This window comes from Corvus hawaiiensis, chromosome 21 (genome assembly GCF_020740725.1).
Source record: "Corvus hawaiiensis isolate bCorHaw1 chromosome 21, bCorHaw1.pri.cur, whole genome shotgun sequence".
NCBI classification, from domain to species: domain Eukaryota; kingdom Metazoa; phylum Chordata; class Aves; order Passeriformes; family Corvidae; genus Corvus; species Corvus hawaiiensis.
The window spans coordinates 2,698,003-2,717,351 of NC_063233.1; the positions used below are offsets into that span (position 1 = coordinate 2,698,003).

A 19,349-nucleotide genomic window follows, 5' to 3' on the forward strand; every position below is an offset into this window, starting at 1 on the left:
GCTGCACCGCGGGAAGGGATGGAGAAGCCTGGTGTGCAGTTTGGCATGTCGAAATGAGGCCAAGTATCAAAAATTCACTTTTCAGTAATAGTTCCATATGAAAACAAAGTACTCCGTGTTGTGTGAGTCACTCACTGTCCATCCTCTGACACCTCAGAGATTCTGTCTATGGATTTCAGGAGATCAGCAACGAGCTGCAGGGATTCTGCTCCGGAGAGCAGCTGCCTGGAAAGGGAGAGATGCAGTGTTAGATGGGGGGACAGGCAGCCAGGCAGTTCTGGGGTGGGGGTTGCCCACACTCTGTGATCTATCAGGACTGGAGAGACTCAGAGACTCCCACTTCCCACTTATTTTTACCACCTACACTTGGAGGAAAACACACTGCAGGTAAGAACACGGAATAGCTCCTCTGGCACACAACACAAACCCCTGAGTTTCACTCCTAAAAAACCCACTGAGGACGTTTATTCGTGACCCCAGAATGCAGCCACGTGTCAGGATGGTGTCAGGAGAGCTGTCCCAGCCCAGCTCACCTGATGGATGCCCGGGAGCTGGCTGTGACCTGGAGCAGGTGCTGCAGGGCCACCTCCGCGTTCTGCTTTGCCGCGGCCAGTCCCGCCTGGCCCGCCCGCAGCGCCTCGCTCTCCAGCTTGGAATTCCTCAGCTCAGCCTGGCAGGAACGGGCAAAAACCACGTGAAACAACCACAGAGCTCCAGCAGATACTCCTCAACTAATGAATACATTCCCACAGCAGTTTATGGGTGTGTAAGGTAATAATTAACTAATCCAGACGTAGTGAATACAATAAAACAATGTAATAAATAGCAACTAGATCCCATAACCAGACTGCCTGGAGGGAGTGTCTTCCCAGAATCGTTAGGGGTGGAAGGGATCCCCGGAGATATCCAATCCAACCCCCTGCCAAGGGTCACCTAGAGCAGGTGACACAAGAATGTTTCCAGGTGTGTTTGGATGTCTCCAGAGAGGGAGGCTCCATGCATTCCCTGGACAGTTTGCTCCAGGGTTCTGACACCCTCCATGGAAAGAAGTTCTTCCTCCTTTTAGTTTCTGGCCATTGCTCCTCATCCTGTCACTGGGCACTGCTGAAGAGTCTGGCACCATCCAGGCCCTCCCAGCTTCTGACAGGATACCACAACTCCCAAGCCTTTACTGAACCTGAAAACATGCTCAGCATTTTCTCAAGAGCCTACAAAAATCTTGCAATATCCTTTCCACTGGCTCAATTCCGAGAGGTGTCCCTGCAGCCCCAGCAATGCTGCTCTGTACCTGGAGCAGTGCATTCTCCTGTCTCAGTTTGGCAGTGCTGTTCTCAGCTTTGACAGCCCGTTTCTGCAACAGAACAGAGATTACTGAAACCACAGCATGCTGAGGCTAAACCAGGCAGCTTTGAGCTACATGGGAATGAGTGATTCCAGCACAGAACTTGGAGGGATATGGTTTGTGTTACACCATGCCATGTTCTGAATGTTTTAGGAGGTAGGAACAGCCCCCTCCTTCCCTCCTCACTGCTCCTTTCTGGCATCTGCAGAACCTCCCCACCCTCACAGGGAAGAATTTCTTCCTGACATCTGATCTAAACCTAAGACCAGCACTTACAGTCATCAGCTGGAGATTCTGCTCCACATGCTGCACCATCGCTTCCAAATCCCGCGCTTCTTTTTCTTCTTTGATTTTGTTTTCCTCAAGCTTTTTCTCAAGCTTCCTCATGCTTAAAAAAACAAGAGATGGCATCCAGTAAGCACTTGTACCATTAAATACTTCAGGAAGGAAATTCTAGGAAAGAATCAAGAATCTCATTGTTATAAGGAAAATTAATTCTTCCCAGAGAACTCCAGTTCTGGGGTGTGGCTCAGGGGATTTCTCTGTTCCACATCCACCAGCATTAATAGGAGCTGAGTGAGGAACACACAAACACACTCACATGTCAGCTGGCTACTAACTTTTCAAGACTTTTTCAATTAAAAAAGACAGGTTTGCTGATGCAGTTTTTAATAAATAGGATAGATTTCAACTCCATTTGTCTTCTTTAAGGATGCTGTTTCTAGTGAGCACCTCTTCTAAGCCAACCCCTTACATGGTTATTTCCCCCCACACTGTGGCTCACGCACTTGTCTGCTTGAGTTTCGGACAGAATCTGAAGCTTATTGATCTTGCTTCTCAAAATAGCATTCTCTTCTTTTAGCTAAAAAAAAGCCCAAACAAAAACCTCTCATTAGGATTGGGGTGCAGTTTTGCAACAATACCAACAATCCAAGATCAATAACAGAACATTCAGCTTTAACACTGGAAATTCTTGCACTTTCTAATACATTCAAGCTTAATTTTACCTTCAGTTTACCCATCTGGAAACCACTTCACTAACCCTGTGGGGCACAGGAATGGGACACTGAACCACCAGTGCAAACGTGGCTAATTAATGCTGCCAATTCGAAACATGACCTCAAGGGCCAGGAGCACGAGGAAGTCACCTGGGTCATGCGCGGGGCAGCAGGACAGAGAAGGTACTGGACCTGATTCATGCTGAAAAGCACATTTCCAGACCTAATTCTCTTCCTCAGCATCTCTTGGTGGCAGCAGGCGGTGACATCGAGTTCTGTAACAACCTGGCGCGCAGCTCGGGGCTCGCCTGACAGAGGCAGGAGCCGGGAGGGCGGGCAGCGCTCACCTGCTCGTAGCTCGGCTGCGGGAGGGGGACACAGCCCGGCCCCAGGGGGGCCCCGAGCGGCGCCGCGCAGGAGCCGCCACTGACGAGGTGGGCCTCCTCCACGGCCAGCGGCTGGTAGCTCTCGCTCCATTCCTCCTCCTCCTCCTCGTCCCCCGACTCTGCGGGCACTGCGGGGAGCGGCGGCACGACGGGCCCGGGCCAAGCCCCCTGCGGAGGGGAGAGCGGGGCTGAGGGGGGTGTCCTGACGAGATGGGACGGGGACCCGACCGCGCTACCGCCCAGGGCCTTACCTGTGTGTCACCGCCCGCCCCGTCACCGCCGCGGGACTTGGAGCGGACGAACTCGTGGAAGGAGAACGGGTTGGGCTCGGCCGGAGCCCCCGGGAGCGGCGGCGGGGCCGCCATGGCCGCCTGAGGGCGGGGCGGGGCGGGGCGGGGCGGGGCGGGGCGGGGCGGGGCGGGGCGGGGCGGGGCGGGGCGGGGCGGGGCGGGGCGGGGCGGGGCGGGGCGGGGCGGGGCTCCCCCGTCGGAGCGGACCAATGAGCGCGCGGCTGCCGCGGCCTCGCCCAATCGCGGCTCCGCCCCCGCCCCGCGGGCCCCGCCCCGCCCCGTGACCCCGCGCTCCCGGTGGCGGCAAGATGGCGGCGGCCATGGCGTGGCTGCGGCGCGGCGCCTGCGGCCCGGCCCGGCGGTGAGCGCGGCCCCGGCACCGCGCGGGGAGGGGACGGCGCTGGGGACCGCGGGGGACGGGGTGGGGACGGGCGGCAGCGCTCGGGACCCGCTCTAGGAGGGGATCAGCGCTCGGTAGCGGCCTTGGCGGAGGCGCCGCCGGCGCGCCCGGCACGGTGCGCCCGCAGGCCGTGACGGTGTCCCCGGTGTCCCGCAGGTGCGGGCTGGCGGCCGGCCGGAGCTACAGCGGCGGCGGCGCGTACCCCAGCGTGTCGCTGACGTGCCCGCTGCCCGGCGTGCCCAAGGCCGTGTTCGCGGCGGCCGAGAGCCGGGAGCGCTTCGAGACGCGGGTGACGGTGCTGGAGAACGGGCTGCGCGTCGCCTCCCAGAACAAGTTCGGGCAGTTCTGCACCGTGGGCAGTGAGTACCCGCCGGGGCTGGCGGCAGCCGGCCGGGGCAGGGCTGTGGCGGTGTCGCCTCGGCTCCCCCGAGCCGGGGGTCTGTTTGTAAGGACCGGGGGTGTGAAAGTCACGCTGGTTTATTCTCTTCTTTATGCCAGTTCTGGTAAATTCGGGATCAAGACACGAAGCGAAATACCTCAGTGGTATCTCCCACTTCTTGGAAAAGCTGGCTTTCTCCGTGAGTACTGCCCTGGACTCCCCAGGGGTTCCCAGACCTGCACGGGGCAGCGAGGAAGAGCAGCCAGGAAGGGCCTGACCCTCAGGGCTCTCTGCACTCGAGCTGTTTAAACCGTGGTGACAGAGTTAATAGAGTCACAGAATATTAATTTCTTGTTAATTATCACGGCTGTAATTATATTTTGGAAGTCTCTGTGCTTTCACCTGCAAGGCTGGCAAGTCGTGATCAAATCATTTGACTAAAAGGATGTAGATGATAGTCTGGGCTACGCTGAAGGGTTACAAGCAGTTATTGCTTTACTAATTAATAACACTGGTATCTTCTTCCTTAGTCCACAGCTCAGTTTGGCAGCAAAGATGAAATTCTCCTCACCTTAGAGAAGCATGGAGGCATTTGTGACTGCCAGGCATCGAGGTGGGATGCTTCTGCTGTTACCTGGTGTTGTAGCACTGACAACTCTTTGAGTCTTTTTTTCTGGTGTGGGCCATAAAAAGCCACTTTTTGTTCTCAAGCAGCAGCAATCCATTTGCGGTGGCTGCTGGGAAGCTACAAAAGTGAGCCTGAAAAGATTATAAAATTCAGATCTATTGAATTTAATGATTAAACAATTAAATAATTTAATGATTAAAACAGCTTCATCTGTGATTTCCTGATGCTGAGGTGACACTGAATGATCCCAGAAGTGACTTCTCAGTGCAGAACCTGTTTTTTGTGTTGCAGGGACACCATCATGTACGCAGTGTCTGCTGATGCCAGAGGCCTGGACACCGTGGTCAACTTGCTGGCTGATGTAACGCTCCAGCCCAGGTTATCAGGTCTGGGAACACAATTCTCTGCCTCAAAAAAACATTTCCAACAGATGGCTTGCTCTCAAGAGCTCAGAATTCTGCTTGCAGCAGCTGGGTGTTTTGTGTAGGGTTGCCATCCCTTGCTTTGTCTTGTTGCAGATGAAGAAATTGAGATGACCCGAATGGCCATAAGGTTTGAGCTGGAGGATCTGAATATGAGACCTGACCCAGAGCCTCTCCTCACAGAAATGATCCATGCGGTAACACAATGGGAATTCCACCCTGTGTGCAGCCTCCTGCTGCATTCTCTTCCTCATGGTCTTTTTGGCAGCTTCAGGGTTTATTTTAGACTGTTCTAAATTCAGATTTTTTTGTGCGAGGGGGAGAATTTGGCTGTCCCTTCACTCTGAAATCCAGCATTCCACACAGGTGGAAGATTCTAACCCAAGCTAAAAAATAAATCTATCTGTAACTTCTCTTTATTGATGTTGGTGACAAAACCTTACTGAGTTGCACTGACACTAGTGAAAAAACGCTCAGCCTTTCCTCTCTTAGAAGTGGGCTTAATTCCAAAACAAAAACGGGTTTAGAGAGGGGGTTTAGGGAAAAATGAAGTGATGTTTGTGACTTTAATGTCTCTGTTCCCTTTTAGGCAGCCTTCAGAGACAACACAGTGGGACTGAACAGGTTCTGCCCCGTGGAAAACACAGACAAAATCGACCGGGACGTGCTGCACTCGTACCTGAGCAGTTACTACACCCCAGACAGGATGGTGCTGGCCGGGGTGGGGATTGAGCACGAGCACCTGGTGGAGTGTGCCAGGAAATACCTGCTGGGGGTGGAGCCCGTGTGGGGCACTGGGCGGAGCAGGGGCGTGGACAGGTCCGTGGCTCAGTACACCGGAGGCATCGTCAAGGTAAATGGTGCAGGTGGCATCAAGCATCTTGCTCATTTCTCTACAGGCTTTTGCTTTTCTAAAGTTACATTTCATGAGTATGAGCCCAAACTGGCCATGGCAGCTGTTAATTGTGATGTGGTAATTATTGGGAATGTATCAAACTGGGTACAACAGGGAAAATTGGTGTTAATAATCTGTCTGCCCTTCCCACAGGTGGAAAAAGACATGTCAGATGTGAGTCTGGGCCCTACTCCCATCCCAGAGCTCACCCACATCATGATTGGGTTAGAAAGCTGCTCATTTTTAGTAAGTATTAACCTAAAGTCCTGCATTTTGGATGCCCTGTACTTGGAGAATCCCAGGAACACTGACATTACACAGACATTAACATTTTTGCTGCTGCACATAAAAACAAGCAGCTTTTTCCGTGACATTTTGCTGAAGGCCTTGACCTTCAGACTCCTCTTGTGCTGTGTTTTTTTTTCTCCCCTTTACTCACCCCAGACCCTTGAGAGCTCTGCCATTACCTGACTGAGTTTCTTGTTGCAATCCAGGAGGACGATTTCATTCCTTTTGCGGTGCTAAACATGATGATGGGAGGTGGTGGCTCTTTTTCAGCTGGAGGGCCTGGCAAGGGCATGTTCACCCGGCTGTACCTCAATGTGCTCAACAGGTTGGTTTGTCTTGCTGTTGAGGGGTGGCAGAAACAGTCCTGTAGCAGGTTCACATGGGAAAAAAATGAAAGCAACCCCCCCAGGTTTTACATCAGCTTATTCTGCTTGGAACGTGGGACTGGTTTGTCAGTTGGCATTTTGAGAGGGTGAAAGTACAGGGCAGAAGTGACCAGGAATCCTGTTTTCTTCCACTTGTCCTATCCATGCTTTAATCAGGGGATATTAACAGGTTTGGCTCTGTACTGTCCTGGGTTTGGTCTCAAGGATTCAAGTGGAGAGAGGGGAGTAGATGCCACATGCATAAATTGTCAGAGGCAGGGATTGACAATTCTCATTGCACTGCTGAGAATCCTGAAAATGCACTAGGAGGGAGCTCACTGATGATGTTTGTTTTAATTTTTGCATTGTAAATTCTGGTTTTTAAATTTTAAAATACTGTTTGTATTACTCACAGGCACCACTGGATGTACAATGCCACCTCTTACCACCACAGCTATGAGGACACAGGTCTCCTGTGTATCCATGCCAGTGCAGATCCAAAACAGGTACAGTCCTGTACTCACAGACAAGTGTCCTTAAACAGTAACCACATCACTCAGTACCACGCAGTGGTGTTGACACAAGAAGCATCGTTCTGATCTTCTTTCCATGATCTGTTTTTCCCAGGTTCGGGAGATGGTGGAAATCATCACCAGGGAATTCATCCTCATGGCAGGAGCAGTGGGAGAGGTCAGCAGCACATTTGAACTTGCAGATGGTCTTTGAGCTGAAATAATCCTTGGAAGTGTCCAAGGCCAGGTTGGATGGGGCTTGGAGCAACCTGGGATAGTGGAAGATGTCCCTGCCCATGGCAGGGGTGGGGCTGGATGGGGTTTAAGGTCCTTCCCAACCCAAACCAGTCTGGGATTCTGTGAATGCATTGCACTGACTGTGCTAGAATGGGTTTTTATAGACAAGTTTGTTGCATTTCTGTAAAAGAATACAGCAACATGAGCAATGCATCCACAAAGGGAGAGGTGTCTGCAGAACTCTTCCCTGTTACCTTGTATTAGAGAGCAGCAACCAGAATTTTTTTCATTTCCTGCTCATTCACAGGTAGAACTTGAGAGAGCAAAGACACAGCTCAAGTCCATGCTCATGATGAACCTGGAGTCTCGGCCAGTGATCTTTGAAGATGTGGGGAGGCAGGTTCTGGCAACCAACACAAGGAAGCTACCTCACGAGCTCTGTGCCCTCATCAGTGAGTAGACAATGCTTTGCCTTGCCTTGAGGGAGCTGTAGGTACACTTAAAATATTCTTGTAGCACTAGCGAATTGCCTTTGAAAGCCTGGGGGCATAAATACTACAGAAATACATTTCAGACTGAGCTTAATTGCTTTCAAGCTAACACAGGGGCTTACTTTAGTCAGAAGGGAAAACCAGAATCATGGTAGAGAAGGTCTGGAGTTGGTTTTCTGAGCATCAGCCTAAAGCTGCTTTGTGCTGTTCACAGTGGAGTTGTCACAGCTCTGCCTTTTTTCTGTCTGCAGGTCAGGTGAAACCCACGGATATCAAGAGGGTGGTGACTAAGATGCTGCATAAGAAGCCAGCAGTGGCTGCCCTGGGTGACCTGACAGATCTGCCCACGTATGAGCACATCCAGGCCGCTCTCTCCAGCAAGGACGGGCGGCTCCCGCGGCTCTACCGCCTCTTCCGATAGAGCAGCACCTCCTGCCCGGCCTCAGACTCCCTTCTTTTTTAATGGTTTTTTTGATTTTCATGTTGCTGTACCACCCTCCCTCCCCCCAATGCTCCCAGGCATTCTGTGCAACCATGGAGCTGAGCAAAGCTGCTTCGGAGCACTGGACTGTGAAGAGCTCGTGTAAGGAGCCAGCCCTGGCTCCAGAGGAGGAGTTTGAGCCTCTGAGTAGGTCACAAGAGGAGATGGTGTTGACACCCTTCTCTTGGCTTTGGGGAGAACAGAGCAAGCCAAAATATTCATCACTACAGTGAAAGCACATCTCTGAGCAGTCAGTCACTGCTGTGCTGCCTCTTCATCACCCCAGCAGTGGAAGTGGGGCTGTCACACAAGGCCCCAGTGTGCCCTTCCTGAGGAATGTGTGGCACCTTAAAGAGCTTGGCTTACGTGTCTGAATTGAAAGAATATTTATAACTGTTACCAAGGTGAACAAAGACTTGGTCAGACTAAATTAGGAAAATAATAGTTATTGTCCCCAGTGAAGTTTGGCAAAAATGTCCTGCAATCCAGGTTTTGTTACAAATCATGGATCCATTTCATCAGTGTAATTCACCATCTGACAAGGAGTCACCCACCTGGGAATAACTTCATCATCTTGCTAGAGCTCTGAGGGAAGCAGACCCATGACAGAACCAGTTTTCTGTGGAGTTCCTCTGCAGAGGTACTGTACATAATGGACACTTGCTTGAGAATGAGAACGATCCTATTCTTCAGGTTTTTCACTTGGACATGAACTGTGCTAAAGAATAAAAGTTCTTTTCCTCCAGCGTTGCTATACAGTTACTAAAATATGAGTTGCTGCTGCTGCTGCACCTTAAACTTGTGCCTCATTTCCTCAGTGTCACCCAGATGGACTTAAGGCCTTGCAAAAAGAAGACACAATCATCAGTCTCACAGCAGAGATGTGGCTCAACTGAAAGGCAAGATGATAAAATGACAACATTTAGAAATGTGATCTTGACTGACACCATGTCACAGAAAGCCAAGTGCCACACGTATGGCATACTGAAGAAATGGAGACTCAAAAGAGGAATAAAACACTGGATTTATATAATCCCCTAATACATGGGTGTAAAAATACAAGACAGCTGTGTTGCAGCACTTCACTGCTAGATGTGTATGGTAAGGAGCAATCCAGCTGGGAGCAGAGCACTGTGAGGCTGCTGTTACCTGCTTTACCCCGTCCTTTCCTCATGCAACTCAAAAGAAAACATGTTGCATTGCTTCCTGCAGAGCCCACAGTGTGGAAGTCCTGTTCAGTTGTTGTGTATGTTTGTGAGGAAATAAAGAGACCTCTGAACAACTGAAGCAAGTAGTAAGAGTTCTGAAATTCATCTGCCAAGGGTTCCTTGAACTGGCAGGTGGAACATACTTTGTTCAATGCAAACAATTCCAGAGAAATCTGTCCCGCTTCTCCAGCTGAAGACAAATGGCCCAGGTCACCCAAACATGCACCATGCAAAGAACTCTGGTTCTGACAACAATAAAAGCTGGTTCTCAGTTAAAGTATTGCATTAATTTATTTTTATTCCTTTAAAAAGAAAGGAAATCCAAATACCTGATGGCTACAGACAGGTCAGTGCCATAAATGTACCGCAGAACAGGAGCCTGTCTTGGACAGGTTGCATAGTCAGCAGCACTTCCTCCAAGGTGTTTGCATGATGTTTTAGGTCCTAAGGTGATTAATGATCCCATCTGTGCCCATGAGGAGTTCTTAATTATTAGCTGTACTTAACATTTTACCAGTGCCATACTGGTCCTTGTAGTATATATAGCCTTAAGACAACACTACTTCAAAAATAGCAAGTTATTCACAGTTTACTGATTTGGAAAAATAAAACCAAAAGGAATTGACTGTGATTGGAGGTAATGGAGCTGTGTGGAGCTGAGTGGCTGCAGTTGCTCTGCAAACCTCCCTGGTGCACTCACTTGACATCACTTTGGTGAAGCATCACACAGTGCCTGTTCTGAGACCATGATTTCCAGCTCCTGCTGCTGAAGGCAGGTAGTGTTTAATCAGCCCTGGGGAGGACAAGTGAGTTCAGGAAGGGATTGCTTCAAGCAGTCTCAGCAGACAAATATATGGCCTGAGAGTTTGGTATTTACCCCCTTAGTAACAGAAGGCCTAGAGAATGATTATTGAAAGGCAATGTTTCTACACTTCAATGTACAGGAGTACATTCACACACAATTTGCTGTAGAGGACCCAAAAAGCCCAACACAGGAGCACCATCCAGACACAGAACTGCCCAAGGCCATGAACTGGTCCCTGTTACTCATTGTACAGAATACCAACGCTTGGCTACAGAGAAGGAGCAAACCCAACCCCACACTGGATGTAAGTGAACCTGATCAAACCAAAGAGACAAACGGAATTCACCTTTCTGCAGGCTTTTCTTAGGTTCCCTGCCCTGGGTGATGCCAGTTCCAGCAGCTGTGCCCCTGCGTGGAGGGGAACCAAGGGTCTGCACCCAGTGGCTTCCTAAGATAGTCTGGTTAAAAAGAAATCAATTACACCAGTTGGGATGGATGTCTTAAATAACTGACTCCTTTTCTTCGGCAGAAGCACTCGAGCTACATGGATTAGCTCATGCAAATGAATCCAGGATGAGGTTTAAGACATTCTTCACAAGCCACAGCAACTGCCAGAGGTGCTTAAGCAGACAATTCCCTGCAGAGTTTGCCAAGGCCTGAAATCCTCTTTCAGAGCACCTCTATCACGAGCATTGCAGAGCTCCCAGCTCAAGAAATGCTACATATGCTGCTGGATCTTTGGTCCTTTTGTTCCAGGCGTTTCTGAAGTTCCCTTGTAGTCCGCCTCCTTATTCCGATTAAATACAGATCTCTGTCAAACTGCCCTGCAGCCAGTGGGATGCTGCAACAGAAGCACAAGCCAGCAGGTCAGGGCATGAATGCATTCTTGTTTGCCCAGCATTTCCCTACTACTTCATACAACAAAGGCCACAAACCTAATTTTTTCTTTCTTAAGGCATTCAGCTACTGCTGTGGGAGAAACAAGAGTTGTTCTTCCACAGCAACAAGTTAAGGTTTTTCACAGTACTTTAAAATGCTGGTTTGTAAAAGGGAAATGCAATGTAAAAGGGAAACTTTAAATTTTAGCATGAACTGGCCTGCATTCATATATAGAGGACTGACTTTATGACTCTAAACTAAAGCCCACTCATTTGAAAAGCTAAACCAGGTTACTGCTAATTTGGTGTACTCACTGGTGTGGTTCACCTCAACAATTCTTACCTTGGTCTGTTTTAGGGAGGCCAGAGGAAACCTGAACAGCCCATCACACACTGCTATTTAATGGGTAATTAATATCCATAAACAAAAATTCCCATTTGTAATTGCACTGTTGATTAAATACTTTGAGAAATCACTTTTCTTGATACTCAGGTCTTGAAAACCCTGACCATTGTTACTCACAAAAAAGAGAATAATTTCAGTGATTTAACCACATTTTTTAAGGAGTTCTGCTAATGCAACAGCCTACAGTAGGACATTAAGAACTTGGAGGATCTCAAAATACTCCACTGACATCCAGCTGTGCTGAAATGCAGCCACCACTGGGGAAGGAAAACAGAACTGATCCCAAAGAGGGAACGAGGAAGAGGAAATCTGCCCATGCTGACAGGGAAAACAAAGAGCTGCATCCCAGATAAAACACAGATTTATATTCAATTCCAGTGGGCTCTGTTTATCCCCCTCAGAAGGATTAAAGGACCTGGCAGCAGGGATTTCAGCTGTCAGTGCAAGGTTTAAGCTCTTACTGCTCTGACCATGGGCATGTACTGGGTAAAACTGCAACAGGCTGCAGGGAGCTATGAGGGATAGACACAGAATATCCTTGGGATCACTGGAGCCATGAGCAGTCAGTGGAGCTGCATAAGGAGCTACTCACTTGTCTCTGCCAGGCCTCAGCTTCACACGAAACAAGGCAAACACAGGCCTGTGGTCCGAGGTTTTGATGACAGGACAAGAGGAATACTTGACAGCCTGGATGTCATCCTTGTAGCGGCTGCGAAACACGACCCGGTCCTGGGGACAGGGAGACAGGGGACAGTGATGGTGACTCCCTCTGCACATCACCCACCCTGGGAAGCAGCACTGGCTCACAAGAGACAAATCCATTCATTTATCACACTCCACTCAATGGAATTAAGGTGTCTTGGATGGGGATCCATTCATGAAGTGTCTGATTCCAATAGCTCTTCTGTGCTAGCTCTGAGCACAGGGGAGAGCCCACTCAAACAGGGAAAATAAGGTTAACAGGCTGTGCCAAACTCTCCCTGTGCTCACAAATTCAACAGTCTTTTCTTCCACAAGTCCCAGTTGCCCTTAAGCAACGAATCTCGGCACAACTGAATCCCCTTTGACTTTTGAAATCATCCCTTACCGTGTAGGAGGGAGTCCTTTGCTTGGAAGTGGTGTCATAGCTGTCCTTTCCTATGTCAAACTTGTAGGAAGGACGAAAATGGATATCAGCCTCTTGGAATCCTTTGAAAATAGACCCTGTGAGGGAAGGGGAGAACAGCATGAACAAACTGCTCCTTCCTGACAACTGGGCACTGTGTCTACTAATGCTGGCTAGAAACAACAGCCATGTACATCCCAGAAAAACCTGGGCTTGGGCTCCAGAAAGGAAGCAAGCTCCAGTCCTGACTAGAGAGGATAAAAAATACCCAGTGGCTGTTTAGTCAGTGGCCAACTGAACAAAGAACAGCTGGTCCATGCACTTCCCCTTCCACTGAAAGCTCGTGCTGCTTTGCAGATGCTGTTCAAATCTAAATTCCCTGGACACTGGGACAGAACGATGCCCAGGTTACAGAGGAGTCAGATGAAACAGCAGCAAATGGCCTGGGAGGTTACATTATACAGAGCAAACTGCTATGGCAAAAGGTCCCTTGACACACTGCCACTGTATTTGACAACTGCTGACTCCCTTTTTTAGGGAACTTAACCAAAGAAAGCAGGAAAGGTCTCCAGGAAATGGGGATTGGGCTGACGTTACTCCTGTGTGTAGGTATCTTTGTTCCTGGAGAGGAGGGAGATGAACAGCTGCCCCTTACCTCGACTCATCTCACTGGTCAGCTGGTCATACACCAGGAGCTTGGACACATCTGTGCTCGGGTTCTGGTTCAGGATGGAATCCACAGTCTCCCGATCCTTATTCAGCCGGAAGTTGAAGTCACCAAACCAGAAAACTTCATCAAATCGAGTTGTGACATCACCTGCAAATTCAGACCACAAATGTTCAAGGGATGCTGCTGAATGTGTTCGAGGAAATTCATTCTTTTCACTACCAGGAGATGTGACACTGAGTATGTTTTCTACCTGTGATCACCACTGAATGTGGGAATTAAAAAGCCAGGATAAAACAGAAGTGTTAAAACTTACACAAAAACCTAATGCTACACTGCAGATAAAGAGTATATTCAATTTTCTAGTAAAAGGACCTAATTATTTATCTGGGCATCAAGTTGTCAGCACAGTATTAGGAAATGAGAATGGAATTTGGCAAACAATGCCCTGACCTGTGTACATTCAAAGTCACATAAGGCTTCTTCTCTTAAGCTTTGAAATAAAGTAATTCCTGATTCTAGAAAACACTTGGAAAGTGAAACACATCTGTAATATTCATAATAATTAAATGAAAGTTATCATATTGCTAAAAAAATACATCATGTAAAAATTCCCTTTTGAATTTTCTCTCTCCCAATTTTTTTCTCAAATTCCCTTTTTTAAGAAAAAAAAATAAATCATGGGAATAATAACTACCCTCAGACAAAAAGAGCTGTGGTCTCTTTTTACACTGTCTCAAGTGATAACTTTTCTTGTCTCTTTCTCAGTGCAGTCTGAGACACAATGCACAGACTCTGCTGATCTGGGCTCCCACACGCTCATGGTTTCACACTTACTAGAACTGGATCGATATGGATTTGTGTCCGGAACATTCTTGGGAAGTGTAAGGGCTTGAATGGTTTTATTGTAGTCCAGTTTCCTCTCATTTACTTTACTGTCCCCAGCTGCAAGACAGAAACCCCATTACTGCCAGGAATGAATAATTTTCATTCAATGACCATTTTTGGTTACACCAGGAGCTTCCGAAGGGCATCACCCATTTTCCACATGTAAAATGTGACACTCTGGGAGCGTCTGCACTGAATAATAATGACAGAAAGTGTGGAAAAAGGGATACAATGGTGCAGAGTTCATTTCTGTTTCCATAAACACAGTTCTTTTGTAAGTTTGTTACCAAACAATCCTCCTCCCTTATCCTTCTCAGCTCAGCAATCCTGAGCTTTGGCTTCAGCCTGTCCTGCTTTTTCACCTCTGTACAGCTCCCTCCCCTCCTCCCTCAGCCAGGACACTCATAGCAAGATTGCAAATGTCTCACATGTGAAGTGAGAGGTGATGAAGAGAAAGGAGGTCCCAAAAAACGTGAAGCAGATTCCCAGAGCTCCCTTGGTTTTGATCTGAGACACGATTCGAGTTGTCACCGTGGCATACTCCACTTCTGGAAGGATGAAAAGAAGATGCTATCACTGCAATGCTTCTGAGAGTGAGCAGGGAGGTTAGGAGAGGGAGAAAAGGGCAGGGCACAGGCTGGCAGCAGTGCCTTCAGCTCCCCACACACCTGAGCAGAACCAGATGAGGTCCCTGCGGATGAACACGGACATGTAGAGCACTCCGTGAGCGGCCGAGTGCAGCAGGACGTAGTGGGGGCCCAGCGTCTCCTGCAGGCGGATCTCCCACTCTCTTCTGCAGGAAAGAACAACAGCTGGATCACACAGACAGTACAGGAGACAACAACCAGGAGAGGAGATCAGCATTGTGCACACAGAGCAATCCCTCTCATACAGAACTACAAGTCATAAGCAAAACCTGCACTGAACTAAGGGGTGGCTGCTGAAATCAGTAGAGCTTTGCCATCAGCTGCCCCGACAACAGGATGGAATTCTGCATGCTCAGAGAAGCTGTTCCATCCCTGGCAGTGCTCAAGGCCAGGCTGGACAGGGCTTGGAGCACCCATGTCTAGTGGAAGGTGTCCCTGCCCACGGTAGGGGGTGGGACTGGATGGGCTTTAATGTCCCTTCCAACCCAAACCATTCTGGGATTTTATGATTCACAGATCTCTGTGACTTTTTCCTCTAATCCCATTTCCTCTGGTGTTCGTGTAATAGAATTCAGTCTTGTTAAATTGACTGATTATTGCAAATATTAAGAACATAATGGGGACTATTTCTAGTCTAATTCAAAGCAAAATGATTAGTTAACAATAAAAGAAGATGGTTCATTACATTGTTTTTGCTACCTGTCTGGACAGCCTTCTTGAACCCCAATGACATACATGTCCTGGGCAAAGTCTGGATCTGTTGGCAATAAGAAGTCATCCAGATTCACTGGAAGTTCCTATTACACAAGAAATTTAAAACAAAAAGAAAGAAAAGCAGTGTTAGTTATGCAAAGATTTACTAGAAAAATACCTTGTAATTTGACAAAGACGATGACTCAGGTTGACAAGGAACATAGTCATGAACAAAAAAGCATCACCCCAATCCTTGCAGTAGAGCTGGGCTAACTTTACTGCTGTCAAAAGACCTGTGAAGACTTCTGTGCACTTACCTTCTGACCCTGCATGTTCCAGGTGGCCACAAAGATTCCGATGTTCCGATCAGGGAAATACCTGCTAAGTTCTTCTGCTCCCATTAAGGCACCACTTGCCAGAAGGCTGCCTTCCAAATAGCTCCTGTAGACAGAAGACCCAAAAAAGAGCATCTAAGGAATGGGCATGGCAGCTGGGATACTGATTTGTAATGCTTGAAACTTGAAGTAATCAAGAATATACCTTTAAGAAGAAGGAATTTAATATTTATATATTGTTCTGCTTGCCTAAAGTTCCTTCCAAAGCCAGGACACAAGGGTGATAGCGAGGCTGATGCTGCTCAGGTTGTGTGATGAGAAGGCTGAAGCCATCCAAAGTCTTCAGCCCCACTAATACTCATCCAGAGAGAGAACAAAGAAATTGGTTTGATAGCCTCAGGTTGCCCAGAGAAGCTGTGGCTGCCCCATCCCTGGAAGTGTTCCAGGCCAGGTTGGACGGGGCTTGGAGCAACCTGGGCTAGTGGAAGGTGTCCCTGCCCATGGCAGGGGGTGGGGCTGGGTGACCTTTGAGGTCCCTTCCACCCAAACCATCCTGTGTTTCCATTACATTTGAGTACCTTGAAGCAGCTCAGCTTACTTCAAACATAAAAACAGCTCCACCATTTCCAGTGTTCTGGCATCAAGTTTCCCCTAACCAAAAACTCAAACTCACATCCTTCCTTCAATTCAGCTCATCAAATCACCTTCAAGAAAATAATTTATTGAGCCTGAGGTCTCAAAGCATCCCATTTGGGAAGGACAGATGCATCCCGCAGCACGTGCCCCTCTGAAGGACACGCTTACAGAGGTGAGGGATGCTGGCACAGGGACTGCATGTTGAATAAGCATTTTTAATCTTGCTTAAGCTCTGCAAATAACGAAGAGAGAATAATGTCAGGGAGTTCTGGGCAACCCAACACTGCCCACCTGGCTCCAGCTGCTTAAGGGAGGAATGGGAAAGAAAACCCTGTGGCAAACAAGTAACAATCTATCTTTGAGGCTTTTTTTAGTAGTTAGTAGCACTTTAATTGATCTCAGAATTATTTCCCCTCTACTACTGACTCCCATGCTTTGGATCAATGATTAGATTTTTCCCTCCTGGAAAAGCTGGGGCAGAGGAGCTCCTGTGGGATACTAGAGTAGTTCCCAATACATAATTTGATCCTGCCGGAAGCCAAACAAGTGCAACATCTGCTCGGCACCTCACAGGACTCTGATAATACTGCATGACAATTTCAATTTAAAATATCTGGTGTTATTTTTTCTGCAATTTATCATTTCAGTTCAAGCCCAATGTACTTTTAGATTTTTCTAAAAAATAGTTTTGCCAACTGCTGGCTTGCACAGCTACTGCTTCTTAATTCTCAAAACAGATTATGTAAACATTGCAAGCAAACTGACAGCAAATCAAACTCGTATTTAAGAAAATACTCAGCTAAAAGGAGCAAATGTACCAATCTCTTCATCTTCCAACTGTTTCCAGTCCCCACAGCAGGTTAAATAACACAGAACAGCTTTTGTGCTTTTCCAGGAGCTCAGAAGTTCCCTGCCCCTGCCCAGTGGGATTCTCCTTCCCTGCCAACACCCCAAACTCTGCCAGGAGAAGCTGGGGGAGCCCTACCTGCTGCGAACATCCTTGGCTCGAATGGGAGTGAGCACGCTGAAGGTGGATTTCATGGAGTCTGTGGAGCAATTGTCATAGAGTGTCCCATTGCCCTGCAGCTTGGAGTCGCTGAGGCTGCTGCTCACCCTCCCAAACTTGTGCTGAGAATAATGTCGGTAATCCAGACAATCTGAGTCGATCCTATTAGCTGTCCTCAGGGAGTGGGAGGCCACGTTGAGCTCCATGGGGGGCAGGGGGCGGGCCGGCATGATTTGGGACAGCCGGGGTTTGCCCCCCGCGAAACCCTTCCCCCGCAGGAGCCCCCCAAAGGCACTGGAGATCTCGGAGGCTCGTTTGCCCAGGTCCGAGGCGCCTCCCCTGCTCTTCCCCACGGGACTGGCTTCCAAGGCGTCTGGTGAACTGGGCAAGGAATCCTGCTGGCAGCAGGGATTGCAGGGGCTGGCCCTGCCCCTGGTGGGAGGGCTGGGGGACGCTTCCCGCAGGGAACCGTTGGAGGAGCTCGTCTCGTTGGGATCAGTCAGACTTTCCTGGCTTGTCCTGAACCGTCTCCACCTCCTCCAGCTCTTCTCATCCAGGGATGCAGCACGCTCCAGCCGGGGCTTCCGAGGGGGCCTTGGAGTGATCGATTTAATTTTCATATTGGCTTTGAGCTCTTCCGGCAGAAGCTTTAAGGTCTCACTTACGGACGTGCCTATTTTTGGAGGTGCCCCCTCGCCCCCAGCCTCCTTCTTGGCTGCTTTTCCAGCTTTTTTTGCCTGCAGGTCCTGTACTGCTCCACCCTCCATGCTCCGAGTAAGACACACCCTTGAGTGCTGTGGAAATCCATTTGGAGTACTCATTGTCCCCTAGGTACCAGCTATGGATGCTGCTCCAGACGAAAACTTCCTCAAAGCATGGTTTCCTTCCCTTTACCACCCTGTGGGTTCACAGGGCTTCACTCAGCCAGCAAGACATGGGAACTGCAGACAGCTCAGCCTTTAGCTGGGAACAAAGGGCAGGTGAATGTGCAGGCAGATGCATCGTCTGCAAAATTCCAAGACGTGGGATACCTGGATTCCCCCAAGAGAAAGATGTAAGAATGAAAAGTTATTGAGCTGCAGACTGTTCTCCTTGGTCAGAAAGCATCTCCTTGCAGGACCTCTTTCTAGCACAACTCAAACCTTAACGTGACCTTGTTAGAAAATCACTGTTATTTCCCGTTTTTTTCCCCCAAAAGCAGAGCAGAGAAGTGACCTCCACACTGCTGCAAGCATCACGGCTGTGTACACCCTTCTTTGAGAAAAGGCTGTGTGTCCTGTTAGCACGAAAGGAAATTTAAACTACACAGAAACCGCAGCTCGTTGTCCTTGCTGTACACAGGCGTCACCAGCACAACCAGCCCGCAGCACCGGCTGCCCGAGGCCAGGAAATTTCCAGTGATCCCACAGCCAGGAAATCGCTGCCGCCTTTTCCTGCCTTGCACCAACCCCGCTCACTGCCGCTGACACCGAGACAACACCCCAGGGGTGGGTTTAGGGTATGGAAAAGGGGTTCGACTACATTTCTACACGAGGGAAGCACCTCGTCATTCTGCGGCTACCGCGGACCAGCCTCCCCCGGCCGCTGCACCTGGGAGGGCAACACCCGATGACCGCAGCCCGGAGCCCGGGTTTGGCACCGAGGGGCCGCCGCCGGCATCCCCCGGCCGGGCAGGACGGACCCGGCCCCGGCCCTCACAGCGGCCGCGCCTCCCGCCCGCCGGGGCCGCCCCTTCCCCGCCGCCGCGGGCCTCACCGGTTCCTCCTCACGGCTCCTCCACGCTGAGTCGCAGCGTCGGTGCCGGTGCCCGTTTCTGTGCCGGTGCCCGTTTCGGTGCCGGTGCCCGTTTCGGTGCCCGTTTCGGTGCCAGTGCCCGTTTCGGTGCCGGTGACGGTCCCGGCGCGGCCGCCCCGGCCCGGCCGTAGCAACGGGGGCAGCGCTGGGCCGGGCCCGCCCCGCCC

At 49.5% G+C, this 19,349-nt stretch overlaps 3 protein-coding genes across 3 annotated transcripts; 1 reads left to right on the forward strand and 2 right to left on the reverse strand.

The window, feature by feature from the left end:
- Nucleotides 1-68: 68 nt before the first annotated feature.
- ENTR1 (endosome associated trafficking regulator 1) lies at nt 69-3,113 on the reverse strand. The gene is made up of 7 exons (XM_048325701.1): nt 2,978-3,113; nt 2,688-2,894; nt 2,131-2,204; nt 1,619-1,730; nt 1,289-1,351; nt 534-670; nt 69-225 (listed from the first exon to the last, which is right to left on the reverse strand). Exons 1-7 carry the CDS (start codon nt 3,089-3,091, stop codon nt 132-134), a joined length of 801 nt encoding a protein of 266 aa, XP_048181658.1. The 5' UTR covers nt 3,092-3,113; the 3' UTR covers nt 69-131.
- Nucleotides 3,114-3,324: 211 nt separating this feature from the next.
- Nucleotides 3,325-9,401, forward strand: PMPCA (peptidase, mitochondrial processing subunit alpha). The gene is made up of 13 exons (XM_048325589.1): nt 3,325-3,377; nt 3,573-3,775; nt 3,915-3,994; nt 4,326-4,408; nt 4,715-4,809; nt 4,942-5,042; nt 5,435-5,698; nt 5,894-5,986; nt 6,235-6,353; nt 6,809-6,899; nt 7,021-7,083; nt 7,450-7,594; nt 7,885-9,401. The coding sequence occupies exons 1-13, from the start codon at nt 3,325-3,327 to the stop codon at nt 8,052-8,054; spliced, it is 1,560 nt and encodes a 519-aa protein (XP_048181546.1). The 3' UTR covers nt 8,055-9,401.
- Nucleotides 9,402-9,594: 193 nt separating this feature from the next.
- Nucleotides 9,595-19,241, reverse strand: INPP5E (inositol polyphosphate-5-phosphatase E). The gene is made up of 11 exons (XM_048325588.1): nt 19,144-19,241; nt 17,368-18,419; nt 15,729-15,852; nt 15,418-15,515; nt 14,740-14,864; nt 14,500-14,619; nt 14,021-14,128; nt 13,172-13,333; nt 12,499-12,614; nt 12,004-12,140; nt 9,595-10,968 (listed from the first exon to the last, which is right to left on the reverse strand). The coding sequence occupies exons 2-11, from the start codon at nt 18,207-18,209 to the stop codon at nt 10,836-10,838; spliced, it is 1,965 nt and encodes a 654-aa protein (XP_048181545.1). The 5' UTR covers nt 18,210-18,419; nt 19,144-19,241; the 3' UTR covers nt 9,595-10,835.
- Between the last annotated feature and the right edge of the window lie 108 nt (nt 19,242-19,349).

Excerpts from the sequence above, each read along its gene's own strand:
- ENTR1 (XM_048325701.1), bottom strand. The coding sequence starts at position 3,091 with ATGGCGGCCCCGCCGCCGCTCCCGGGGGCTCCGGCCGAGCCCAACCCG. Across the intron at positions 2,205-2,687 it reads CGCAGCCGAGCTACGAGCAG|CTAAAAGAAGAGAATGCTAT; the intron begins GTGAGCGCTGCC and ends GCTTTTTTTTAG. Across the intron at positions 671-1,288 it reads AGGAGAATGCACTGCTCCAG|GCTGAGCTGAGGAATTCCAA; the intron begins GTACAGAGCAGC and ends CGTTCCTGCCAG.
- PMPCA (XM_048325589.1), top strand. The coding sequence starts at position 3,325 with ATGGCGGCGGCCATGGCGTGGCTGCGGCGCGGCGCCTGCGGCCCGGCC. Across the intron at positions 4,409-4,714 it reads TGTGACTGCCAGGCATCGAG|GGACACCATCATGTACGCAG; the intron begins GTGGGATGCTTC and ends TTTGTGTTGCAG. Across the intron at positions 7,084-7,449 it reads TGGCAGGAGCAGTGGGAGAG|GTAGAACTTGAGAGAGCAAA; the intron begins GTCAGCAGCACA and ends GCTCATTCACAG.
- INPP5E (XM_048325588.1), bottom strand. The coding sequence starts at position 18,209 with ATGAGTACTCCAAATGGATTTCCACAGCACTCAAGGGTGTGTCTTACT. Across the intron at positions 15,853-17,367 it reads GCCAAGGATGTTCGCAGCAG|GAGCTATTTGGAAGGCAGCC; the intron begins GTAGGGCTCCCC and ends TTCTGTCTACAG. Across the intron at positions 12,141-12,498 it reads AAAGGACTCCCTCCTACACG|GACCGGGTCGTGTTTCGCAG; the intron begins GTAAGGGATGAT and ends CCCTGTCCCCAG.